This window comes from Pogona vitticeps, chromosome 2, assembly GCF_051106095.1.
Source record: "Pogona vitticeps strain Pit_001003342236 chromosome 2, PviZW2.1, whole genome shotgun sequence".
In the NCBI taxonomy this organism is placed as follows: domain Eukaryota; kingdom Metazoa; phylum Chordata; class Lepidosauria; order Squamata; family Agamidae; genus Pogona; species Pogona vitticeps.
The window spans coordinates 127,343,554-127,355,968 of NC_135784.1; the positions used below are offsets into that span (position 1 = coordinate 127,343,554).

The 12,415-nt window shown below is 42.4% G+C and overlaps 1 protein-coding gene across 1 annotated transcript in view; it reads left to right on the top strand.

Moving 5' to 3' along the window:
- The window catches only part of USP43 (ubiquitin specific peptidase 43), a 127,745-nt gene that overhangs the window by 74,470 nt on the left and 40,860 nt on the right, over nucleotides 1–12,415 (top strand). Inside the window, exons 4-6 of the mRNA XM_072990394.2 lie at nucleotides 2,121–2,213; nucleotides 11,528–11,663; nucleotides 11,814–11,958. Coding sequence (XP_072846495.2) covers nucleotides 2,121–2,213; nucleotides 11,528–11,663; nucleotides 11,814–11,958 — 374 coding nt within the window. The remainder of the gene's footprint in view (nucleotides 1–2,120; nucleotides 2,214–11,527; nucleotides 11,664–11,813; nucleotides 11,959–12,415) is intronic.

A 12,415-nucleotide genomic window follows, 5' to 3' on the forward strand; every position in this document is an offset into this window, starting at 1 on the left:
CTCTTATGTACTACACAACCTCTGATCTTGTGTAATATTTTGCACAAATACCCTCCACAATTCAAATCCAGTTTGGCTTTAGGTTGTTTAGGATCCAGTATCAAGTCTGGTTTATGTAGTTGAATCCATATTTAAATCTCTAGAGCAGTGGTTTCCACCCTTAGGTAACCCAGGTGTTCATGAACTGCAACTCCCAGAAGCCTTCACCACTAGCTGTGCTGGCCAGGGGTTTCTGGGAATTACAGTCCTAGAACACTTGGGTTCCCCAAAAGTTGGGAACCACTGCTCTAGGGTGTGTGTGTGTGTGTGTGCTTTGCCTTATTTCTCCTGTCTATCCTTGTTCAGAAATCAGGCCACTTTGGCCAGTAAGCTGTTTCACCTGTGTGCAGAGTTTATTTTATGTAGTTGAACTTACTTTTACATTGCTAGTTTTGTGGGACCCCGTCTCCATTCCCCAATGCTCTTCCCCATTTGCTTGGATACTGGGTTGTTCAGAATCCAAGCAGTGAACTTTGACCAGTGCACTGTTGCTCCTGCATCCTGTGACAGTTTTGTATGTTGAAGTTTCAAGTTCCTTTGGGTTCAGAGGACAGTTCTCTGGTTCTTAGAATAGCTATTGTAGTTGGAGGGTTAAGGTGTGCAAGGGGAGGGGAAAGCCACACAACTTTTCTCACGACACACAACTGTGAACGTATGTAACTGCTCTGGGCAACAGTCTTTTCAAAATATTTCCATACCAAACACTTCTAATATATTATTTGTACTGCTGTGTTTTGTTACAGAGGGGTGAGTGTTGGTCTGGCCTCTAATCGCTTGCCTCCACCAGTGACGAGGCTGCCTTTTGCCTCATCAGCTCTCCTGGATATCAGTTACCACTGGTTTGGTTTTACAGGGTAGATACTACATGTTGATTTCTCTAGTGAAACATGATACCTTTGCCTTAGGGTTGCCTGTCCTTATTCTCTGTCACAAGAACAAAATCTCCAGGTGAGGAGAATGATGTGGAAGCCAGATGAGGTAGGAAAGCAGGACTAGTTTGTGGCTGAGCATCTGACGCCTCCTCTTATTTTATGTTAGCTCTGTGTTGGCAGTCTCTTACAATTAGGAATTCTTACAGTTATGTATGAAGCACAGCAGAATTCTGGACAAGTGCATATGGAGTGATTGATTCTTAATGCTGGTTATGAAGGAAATGTTGACATTCATCTCTCTCAACCTCTTTGTGCATGGGTAAAATACACCTCCTCCACCCGTAATGAAGTAATATGAGAAAAATGTTTGTTTGTCAACAGAAACTCAAAAATGATTGTATTTTGAACCTTAGAACAACAGAGCATCCATCTGTTGTGGAATGAAGCTGGCATGACATGGAGAATGGGAAGGCACATGATAAAAGGTGTTGTGGCCAATCCCAGTGAGGTGGGGGTAGGGAAGAATGGTGGCTGTACTTTGTTAATGTCAGGTCATTGTATGTGGATACAAATATAGTTTTGTTAATTGTTTGGCCCAGACATTGAGAGTTAAATTGCTGATCTCATCTACAGTTAGACCCATTGACCCAATGAAGCTTACATTAATATTGATTTACTAAACCCATTTAATTCATTGAGTCTACTCTAATTGGGACTAATAATTTAATTTAACCCAAAGTGTTTAGAAAACACATTTGTTTGGTTTTAGTACAATGATAACAATATCATGCTTAAGAGTAGATTAGGTGAAACAAAGTGAAAATCTTCCTTGTAATAATTCTGTTTTGGGGCACTTCCTAACTTAATATTCTTTTCATAAACAAAAGATGACTATGAAATGCTATTTGTACCCAGCAGTGCAATTCAACATGTAAAACTGATGTAATGCCCTTTAGTATTCTTATTGGAATGCTGATCCCTTTAATTTCAGTACTATTCATTTCAGAGTAAACATCAGTTTGCATATTTGACTAGAGGTGTCCTCTCAAAACAGTTATTCTGCATAGTTATTCAGGTTCCTCTTGTAGGTCATGGAGCCAAAAATGAGCTTCATATTCCAAGTGTAAAGCCAAGCCTATTTTTGCTTGGGTATTTTCTCCCTTGAAATATTGTTTGACTGTAGGGTTTTCTTCATTCTTTATTTTCTAGGTCCTCACTGACGTGCCCTCATTGCCTAAAGCAGAGCAATACTTTTGATCCTTTTCTGTGCATCTCGTTGCCCATTCCGTTACGTCAGACCAGGTACGTGAGCTATATTTACTCAGTTTTTAACTGGAGAGGTATAACGTTTATTTCTAGTCTGTGCGCATTTCATCCATATATCTGTTCTCTTACCTGTGTACATCTGTGAATGTTTTAAATCCACATGAAAATGTATATGTAAACATGCATTAAATGCATAGTTTAAAGATATTTGCTCTCTAAAATGTGTAGTTCTAAAACTTTCTTCTTTCCATGTTTCCTTTACTCTAAAATATGTGTGTTGTTGTTTTTAAATGGTGCACTTTTCATACACAGATTGTGTCAGAACATACAGAAAATGTGAGATCCATTTTGATCCAGCCTGTAGTCCAGGAGGCAAATTCATGTGAACAGATGAGTTTATTTTAGAATTTGCAATGAAAGAATTCCCTAGGTAGGCATCCTCATTGCTTCTACCCAGGGATTCTCCCTGCTAGAAAAGAGTGACCATTTCACCTCTGCAGCTTAACCTTGCCTGTTTTTTACTAGCAGATTTTCTATCATTACACGGGTTGGAAAAAACATTATACTTTTCTTTCTTGAACAGTGCTGAAACTTCAAGAGTTAGGGTAACCTGGAGGGATAGTGCAGACTTCTTCAAGGCCAGGTTCATGATACCCAGAACATCCTGAGAACCGCAGAAGAGGGAGGAGATGTTGGTAAAAATCTTCCTTGCACAAGCCCTAAGTTAAGGCAATGAAATGCTTCATGCAGTGCCTCCCACCTTCCTTTTGATGGAGGGAGAGGAAAAAAAAACCCTGCACAGGCCTATCTCTCCTTCTCCCTCTCTCCCTTCATATCAGAACTCTTTGCTGGCCATCCTTTGAGAATTCACAAGCAGGACTTTCTTTTTATACCATCCAGATCGATCAGATATTGCCGTGCTTTGGGCCTTCCTTGTGATACTCTCCATAGCTTCTAATCTAAATTAATGTAGCTTGCTAATTATTCATTCCTTGCAAAGTGGCATATTGGAAAGCCCCGGGTGGGGTGTGTGTGTGTGTGAGAGAGAGAGAGGACAAGTAAGGCCCATGAAAAGGCAGGGTGTTCTTATATAAACAAGATATAAAACAGATAGGGAACGTTACTTGTTCTTGATTAGTTGAGCTCATTAGAGAAAAAGTAGAATGTAAAGGTCACTAATAAATAATGATAAATAAATATCATTGGCAGCAGGGTAGAAGTGCAGCTGCTCACACTGCCTGAAAGCATCTCATAATGGTTGCCAACCTGCTAGAGGGCCTTTGACTCAAGTATGAGTTCACTAGGAATGTATATAGAAGAGAAAAGCAGGGTTGTTCCTCGGTTGTGGAGGGAGAAGTAGACCCTCTCCTTTGTCCCTTCTCTGAGTCATTTACTGCCCCCAGTTAACATGCTGTTGCATTAAATAAAGGTTTTCACCACATTAGTGACCAATATGGACATCCTTTTATTATTGCCACAGTCAATCTCTCTTCCCTCGAACGAGATCAAAGAGGCTGCTGGTGCACAGGACTTGGCAGAACGGTGGTAGCCCCTCAACGGGACAGTTCTCTCTGCTTGTGCTTCAAGCCCCATTTCTCAGGGATCTTTGTCTGCTCAGTCCAGAAGGTTGTCCCTGCAAAATGAAGAACTACCGTGTTTTTCCGAAAATAAGATTTAACCTGAAAATAAGCCCTAGTAGGATTTTTCAGGATGCTCATAATATAAGCTGTACCCCCAAAATAAGCCCTAGTTAAGTGACACCCCACCCTCCACCCTTGTGCAGCGACCAGAAAGATGACATGACTGTATTTGAATAAATGTAGATAGTTGTACATGAAAAAAAAATAAAACATCCCTTGAAAATAAGCCCAAATGCATTTTTGGAGCAGAAATGAATATAAGACCCTGTCTTATTTTGGGGGAAACAGGGCACAAAGGGTGGGAGTGGGGAATGGGAAGTGGGGAGCAAGAGAGTACCCCGCCCTCCAGGTTGGTTCCCAGCTGGTGGCAAAGCAAAGTTGTGAGACGGACTAATACTTTCCTTTTTTGGGGGGGGGGGGAGCTGTTTATGGCAGTTGGTGCAGGCAGGCAGGAGCTGTCCTACAGGGACTGCAGATGAGTAAACAACAACTTCCCCTCCAGCTAAAGACCTGCAGTCACAATCACCTGCTACCTTGCAGCAAGGATATTTCTAATTCTGCATGCTGTCGCTGATGCCTGGTACCGTCCCATATGGCCAGAGGGCTTTGGCAAGCCTCTCCAAGCTCTCATTTGTTAAATGTTACTACAGCAGGAAGGTATGCAGAGGATCTTGTGCATGCCCATCTGCACAAATATGCCTGCAGAAGAGAAGGGAGTGGATAATTTTTACGCTTAAAGGCATCAGACTGACTTCTTCTTTGTGGTCATGGCTGGGGCTCCACCATGGTAAAGGATGATGTCAGTAGAGCAGGGATGGGCAACATGCAGTCTGTGGACTGCATGCATAGCTCCAGACGTTTCTCTGCTCTCTCAGGTCCCAGGCATTTCAGAAAGCCACTGTGGTTCTTTTCAGAAACGTAACAGACACAGAGTACATACCCTGATTCCCAGCTCTTAGTATAATTCTGGGACCCTCCGTGGGAAACAAAGTGAACAATGCCCATGTGCCACGATCCTTGTGGAGATGGGAAACTGAGGTGGCAGCGGGTTTGCCAGCAGTGGTAGTGAGAGGGTGTCTTCCCTTGTGGACTTAAAAGAGAGTGTAGAAGTTGCACATCTCTGCAGTAGGTTGATATCTCAAGAATCAGGTGATTAATCTGGGGGTTGATCTGAATCAAACATGGTGAAATTAGCCCCTAATTGATGAGGGTTTCTTTTTTCACCTTGGTTTACATGCAATATAAACAAGAATGTGAATGGTAGTTGGGCCCATGGTAGTAGCTTGGAGAAATGGGTGGCACTCAGTATTTCAAACTGTTGTCTTGTTAACTGTGACCCTAAATAAAACCAGCAAAATCAGGGAGCTGGATGGGGGACAGACTGGATTTGTTTTCAGTGTGGAAGGGATTGTCACGCTCGAATCGGCCTTCTCAGCCACACTAGACGCTGTTCCAAGTCCTCCATACAGAGCATGTTACCATAGTCTCTCTCGACTGAAGGATGCCTAACTAAGTAAGTTATCACATACTGATGCTTGGTTAAAATCAAAACATCACAGTGAATCAGTTAATTAATCCTACTGATGGACATTCAATTTAAGTACTGAGCCCAATTGGCTACATTCCTCTCTCACCGTACATCCTGGAGCTCAAGGCCTTCTTCCCTGTGTTAATTCTCAGAAGTGTGGCTAGGGTTAGGGTAGGCTGAGAGATGGTGACAGGCTTAAAGTCCTAGTCCAGTACTCTGGCTCCCCCTTCAGGATGCTCCTCAGACAGACTTTTGCATCTCTGCTGTGGGGACGCTGATGACCATAGACTCGTGTCTATTCTGTGCTCCTAATTACATGGGTTGGTGGCAGGCTGAGCAGCCTTGGACTGGGTTGGGTGGCTGGGAGTGGCCAGATGCAGCATTGTGCACCCCTTCAGGGGGCTGGGATCAGAACAGTGCCTCACAGTTTGGGATGCCAGCTGCCATCGGTAGTTATATATTGGACTTTAGTCCTGTCTTTGTCCCAGGACTAGGATTCAGTGCTTCACCCTTGTTGTATGCCACCTTAGCTCTGCAGTCCTCTAGAGTAACCATTCTCAACTGTGCCAAGGGAGCCCTGGCACCTTTGACTAGGGCCATAGATTCATCTGTTCTTGCTGTATCATTGTTTGCATACAGCTCAAGGCTTTCCTTGTTTGACAGGGGGCCCTGGAACCTGAGAACAGCTCCTGAGAGGGCCGTGGCCAAAAAAAAAAAAAAAAAAAGAGGCTGAGAATGTCACAGCTTTGCTTTTTTCTTCATAAGGAAAGGAGTTTCCCTTCTAGATGAAGAGGGTCATCCATGTTTTTCCACATCTTCATAGCATGGATAATCTCCAGCCCCACTGAATTAGCTTCCTCAAAGATACCACCTGGGGCAGTCTTGCCTCTAAAATGTGTATTACCAACTGCTGGACTTAAATCTGCCCGTTGGCTTAGTTAAAAATTGCAACCAAGGTGCCCTACAAAAATATTTTGAATTCATATCTTCTTTATCTTTCTGACACTTCTTTAGATCTGTCTGTCTTTGGGACTACCCGTCTATCGTAAACAACAGTTTTCTTTGTTAATTTCCTGGAAACAATGCCTAAGATGAAACTTGTCAGTTTTCATTTTAAATTTATATTTTATTCATCTGCAAACTTAATATAATGAATTGATTAACTGTCTTGAATTTATCTAATTGAATGACAGCCCATTAAAATGCCCTGGAATTCCTTGCCCCTGTGAGTAAAGGTCATTGGTATGGAACCAGAGATTTCCTTTTACTACTACATCAGAAACAAGTTCTTGGTATACCCTGGAATTTTCAAATGATGAATCTCAGGACCATTCTGAGCTTTCATTACATAGGTCCTGGGCTATGTATTGCCAATGGCTATGAGAGCTTTGGGGTTCTGCCAGGGTCTGGCTTCTACTTTAAGCTAGGTGCCTAAGCCCCTGCTACCTCCTAGAAGAGTGCAGACACCCTAAAAATTCCCTACGACCATTGACTTTTAGGTTTCTTTCATTTGTGAGTATTTTTGTTGTTGTTGTTTTGTAGCATCCTGTAAGGTGTGCATTTCATTCTATCCCCTAGGATTCAGCTCTCGGACTCCCCTGTTTTCTTTCTCTTCCTGAAAAAAAAACTTGTTTGTGGGGGCCACAGAGGAAGGAATTCCTGGGGTATTCCACTCCCTTCCCCTCTTTCAGAGGTATGCCATCAGATCTGTGGATTTGATAGGAGAGGGCAGGAACGGCCTTCCTCTTTCTGGCTTCAGCACTGCAGGGGGAATAAGAAATAGTGTCAGGGGAAGAGCCTGCAGGTTAGAAATTGCTACTTTGGCAGGTGTTTATGCACAGCAGGGAGCCGAGAACCTTAAACTGGCAGTGTCTGAGGCTCCCCGCCCCCTCCCAGCACATAACCTACAGTAGATGCCCTCTGGGAAAGTCAGAGAGCTGGGAAATGAGAAACTGGCAGCCTGTCCAGATCTCACTTCAGGAATACAGAATAAGAAACGCTGTGTCCGCCATCTTTTTCTAGGATGGTTTCTCTTGTTACAGGATTGTATAAAAGATCTTTGAGCCACATAGAATCCTTGGAAATAATTATTAAGAATCTGAAAGGCAGGGCTGGATGCCCATGCTCACTAATTAAGACTGAATCATCTTGAAGCCAGTGGCCACAATCCTATTGGTTTTCACATAAAGTGTGCATAACTTGCTGGAGCATTGGCTAAATGATGAAGAACTCGGGTGTGTTTTATTCACATGCCTGATCATACGTCTAGTTGTGTTACTGAAGCGTTCTCTGGTGCCTCTTCAATTAGCCATGTTTCACCGTGGCTAGTTAAGCAAACCTTGTGCAGACACCAATAGGATTTTGGCTAGTGAAGTTTCCTCTCTGGTAAAATAGGACAAGATTACATTGTGTGTACTTGGCTGACTCCCCTCGTAGAATCATACTCAAAAATCAGCCTAAGTGTGAGGAACAGAAATTGAATTACAGGCTTTCCGCTTCTTCTATATGTATTTCCTCAATACTACCTCATCTCAAATTATCTCATTATTCCAATAGTTCCAAATTTGTCATTGTAATTGATGCACACTCTGGAAGAAATGGAGGAAGGACAATAGGAACACAAATGGAGCTTTGTTATGCACAGCCTCTGGCTTGAAAGACTTCTAGGTTATGAATAGTGGCCCTCCTCTGTTTGTGATCGTGCTTCAGTGGAGCCATTGAAGCTACATCACTCACATATACTTTTTACTCTTAGTGTACTTTGGCCCATTTTTGTAGCTATACATATATAGATACAGTACACAGATAGACAGATTGATTCCAGCACTGCAGGTATCTGATGATACAAACTCTTTAATTTAAAAGCTCCTGCAAAAATAAATGCGTTTTTAAGATCCCTTCTTTCTTTCAATAGATTTCCCCGGTTATTCTTCTAAAATCTGTATATTTGCAAAATGAGTTCTTTAAGAACGGCATTTAATTTTCATTTCCAAGCACCCCGGGGGAGACTGAGCATTGGTTGCCCTCACCTCTTTCTTTTCTCCTTATCCAGCTCTCTGTTTTCATCTCTAAATCCTCACAACTCCCTACAGATTCTTGGCTTTATCCATGATTGGGCTTTGGTTAGACAACAAAGAAGATAAACAATAAATCTTCCTCTATCACAATGACTCAGCCACCTGAGCCCTTGATTAAGGGAGGGGGAAAATGGTATCGCCATGTATCTTTTAATTTCTCTTTAATCATTTTCTCTAGCCAGCCTTTTTGTTGATAAGGACTTTGTGAATAAGAACTTCTTTGTGTTGCAGTTTTGAATAGCAAAATAGGCATTCAGTTCTGTAACTTTGATTACCAAGACAGCATTCATTGGCTCGGGCTAGTGAAACACACATCAAATCTTTGTGGATCCTACGTAAAACACTGTGTTCGAAAGTACATTGACACAAATCAGTTTGCTCACTTTTGGTTACATTTATGCCTGCATTTTTAATGAGCCATAGATGGTATTCATGATTCTCCTCCTTCCCACTTCATCCTCACTAACGTCCACATTAGTGGACGTTAGTGTAGATTCCACATTAGTTCAGTCAGTCACTCATCACCCATTGAGTTTAGATATCCCAAAACCCACTCTTTCATGCTGATTATTGGCACTGCATCTGCTGTCTGTTATGCACCAGTCCTATAAAATGAATCTTCTTTGACCTTCCTTAAAATCTTACAAATCCTTCTTTTAAAAATACAAATGTCTTTCTTTAGAAAGGGGCACTCTTTATTTTATCTGAATTAAAAGGAACTTGCTGATTGGTGTAACTGCATACCAATTGATAACAAATCTTTGTACCTGCTACCCTGAGGACATAATCATGTTAGCTAAATTCTAACATTACAGTTTAATTGGGCTCTTCCATCATGATTACTATAGTGACTATTGATTTCTGCTGAATGCTGCTGTTGCTTAGAGCCTAACTACATATTAGTTTAAATTTGTCACTCAAAGTGACGCCAGAGATTTTTAAAAATGAAATGAAATTCTGTGTATGCATGTTTCTCTCTCTCTCTCTCTCTGTGAGTGAGTGTGCATGATGTGCATATGTGCATGAGCAGATTAGGACCATGGCATGCAAGATAGACGGGCTTAACCGTTGTATTCTTCACTGTGATCTTGAAAAAAAAAAATTGCTACCGCATGTTGCAAACAGAGATGTTTGGTTTTTAAAAAGCCACACAATTAGCTGTAATGAGAGTTGTTTTGCTTTTCAAAAATTATGCTTGGGAAGGTGTATTTTTCCAGAATTAAGTGGGGGAAATTGATAAATCTTGCATACCAAGGTCCTGATCTAAATCAGAGCTCCTGGTACTTTTCTGCCTCTGCTACTAAAATATGCTCATGTTGCTTCAGATAGCGTACTTAAACAGACATGGACAAAGTGTGGCTTTCAAGATGTTGTCAGACTGCAACCCAGTCCAGCCCTGGGTAACATAGGCAGTAGAGAGGAATGTGGGGGAGAGGGGAGTTGCAATCCAGTAGCGTCTGGAGAGCTTCACTTTGCACAACCCTGGTTTGCACTAAGCTATGAGTGTACTCTCGTGGAATGTTGCCACATGGAAGTGCTAGGAGAAATGCTTCAGCAGTTCATCAGAAGTACAGTATCACTTCTTCCTCAAATTAGCAGGAAACGTGGGCAAGTTGTCCTTGGATCGGTGTGCACCGTGCACACATAAAACAGCAGCAGTTACAGTACATTTGTGATATGTTGTATGAAAACTCACTTTCCCTGAGTCATTTTTAATGCTGAATCTTTATTGCTATTGCTCTTTCAACTTCCAATCAGTATCCAGACACTGACTTTTAAGACTTATTATCTGGAAGGATATGAGAAAATTCCTTCTCTCTTCGTTAAATATACTGATTAGAATTATATTACAAGTCTGAACTAGAAAACACCCATTGGCTCAATGGAATTCATATAAGTGTTGACTTACCGTTTAGAAATTGATTCAGTGGGTTTATGCTCTAGTTGAGAACACCAGTAGAATGCTAGCCAATGTCGCTACTCTGATCTTTAGAGAATACCATGGAAATTCAATTTTCCTTGCCTTGCGTGTGTGTTTGTGTGTTTTCTGTGCCATCAAGTTTGAACTGATTTATAGTGGCCCTAATAGGGCTTTCAAGGTAAGTGAGATATTTAAGGAATGGTTTTACCAGTTCCTCAAACCCCAGTGAATTTCGATTGTCAAGTGGAGATTCAAACCCTGTTCTCCAGCGTCCTAGTCTGTCACTCTATCCACTACACCACACTGGGTATAACCATGCCCTTCTTGTTAGTATGATAAGTTTGTAACTCTGGTTCCAACTGAACAGATCCTAAAGTGATCTCTCCAGTGCATGTAGGGGTCTACTATAACTCTGCATGCTACATAACCTAGAAATTAATGGGAATTCAAATTACTCCTGCAAAATCCAAAGAATGTATACTGTTGTAAAATTCTTATTATTCATGGTTACAGATACAACTTTAAAGACATATGTGATGTTATTTCTTAATTCTTTGAAAATTAGTAGGGCTTGAGCAGCTGAGAATGAGCAGCTGGGGCTTCTTCATGAACCACACATTCTGATTTCTTGGACTCTGGGTCCTTGTTCCACTCCATCAACATACTTGTAATCTCCAATAATTGAACCTCAAACCTGCATGCCCATTATGTCCTTTCTCCAGGAATCAAAATAATCTGTGCTTGTGAACACACAAGCAAATGCAGGCAAATTGCATCACCAAGGTAAAAGAAAGCCAGTTTAGTTAAGGGTGTGATCAGAGTGAGCAGTAGCTTTATTTTCTCCTGCTTGTGGCACAGTGGTGCCAGCTGTTTTCCAGGGCTCTCTTGATGCACAGGAGATTGCAGACCATCCCAACCTTGCTGTGTGCCTCAGCTGGACCTTTTTAGTCCAATGGCACAGCTACTCTTCTTTTGCTCTGGACCAGAGTGATCCCTGTCTGAAGGGCTGCTTAAAGGGAGATCACTCCCAGTGAAGCAACCCTTTTCAGCGCAATGAGACACTATCCTTTCTGATCCTACCCTGAGTGAATGCAAACATGGAGGCAGGACATTGTTTGGCTATTTAATCTGGAGCCTTTGAAGTGCGTGGTTCTAAGCTCCTTTATCCTTCCTGTTTTTCTCAGGCCTTTGAATGTCACTCTCGTCTTCCAGTCCAAGAGCCAACGGTTCGTCCGTGTGGGGCTGTCTGTGCCTCTTTTCAGCACTGTGGCAAAGTTAAGGGAAATGGTGGCAGCAGAAGGCAAGATTTCCCCTAACCAGGTAAACCAGAAAACCTTCCCTCCTCTTCCCCCTATGAAATTGGCCCCATAGTACCCTGTGGAGTGCACCTGTTGCCGTTATGTAGCCCACAAAGGTTCTCCTTTTTTCGTCTGCCTTCTCCTTCCCTGAGTCCGGCTTGTCCTGTTGCAGGTGATTCTGGCTGAGCTGGGACAGTCAGGGTTCCAGTGCTCCTTCTCAGATGATGAGGATCTGAACACCATTGCCGAGGGTGACAGCATTTATGCTTTCCAGGCTCCACAGTCCTTTAGCAGGGCCAGCTCTTCCCGCATCTCAGGTATGTCTTGCCATGGACAACGCTTTGTAGACTTAAGAAGTAAGCCCTCTTTCTCCGTGCACTTGTGGTAGCCACCCTTGAGGGGGTAACATGCCCCATGTTAAGTCCAGAATGTGGGATGATGCTCTTCTGGTGGGTACACTGTTACATATGCAATGTCCCCTTGCCTAGTCCTTCATGTGGCTTTGCTCTAGGCTACTGAGCCAGCAGAGAGGCAGCAGTGCAACATAAGAGAGGCAAGCTAGAGTATGGGGAGGGCTGCATCCTGTAACCTGGCCTATCATTATTCTTGCTTCTGTCCAAGGTAGCCACCCATTGGGTATGAAATTGAGGTGTCTGGTGTGTACCCAATTAGGTCCTTTTGTGTCAGTTGGTGGAAGGAAATCAAGGGGAAAGTTTTATGTATATCTAAAGAAAGCAAAGGATTGAAAGAGAAGGAGGGGGAGAAAGAGACACT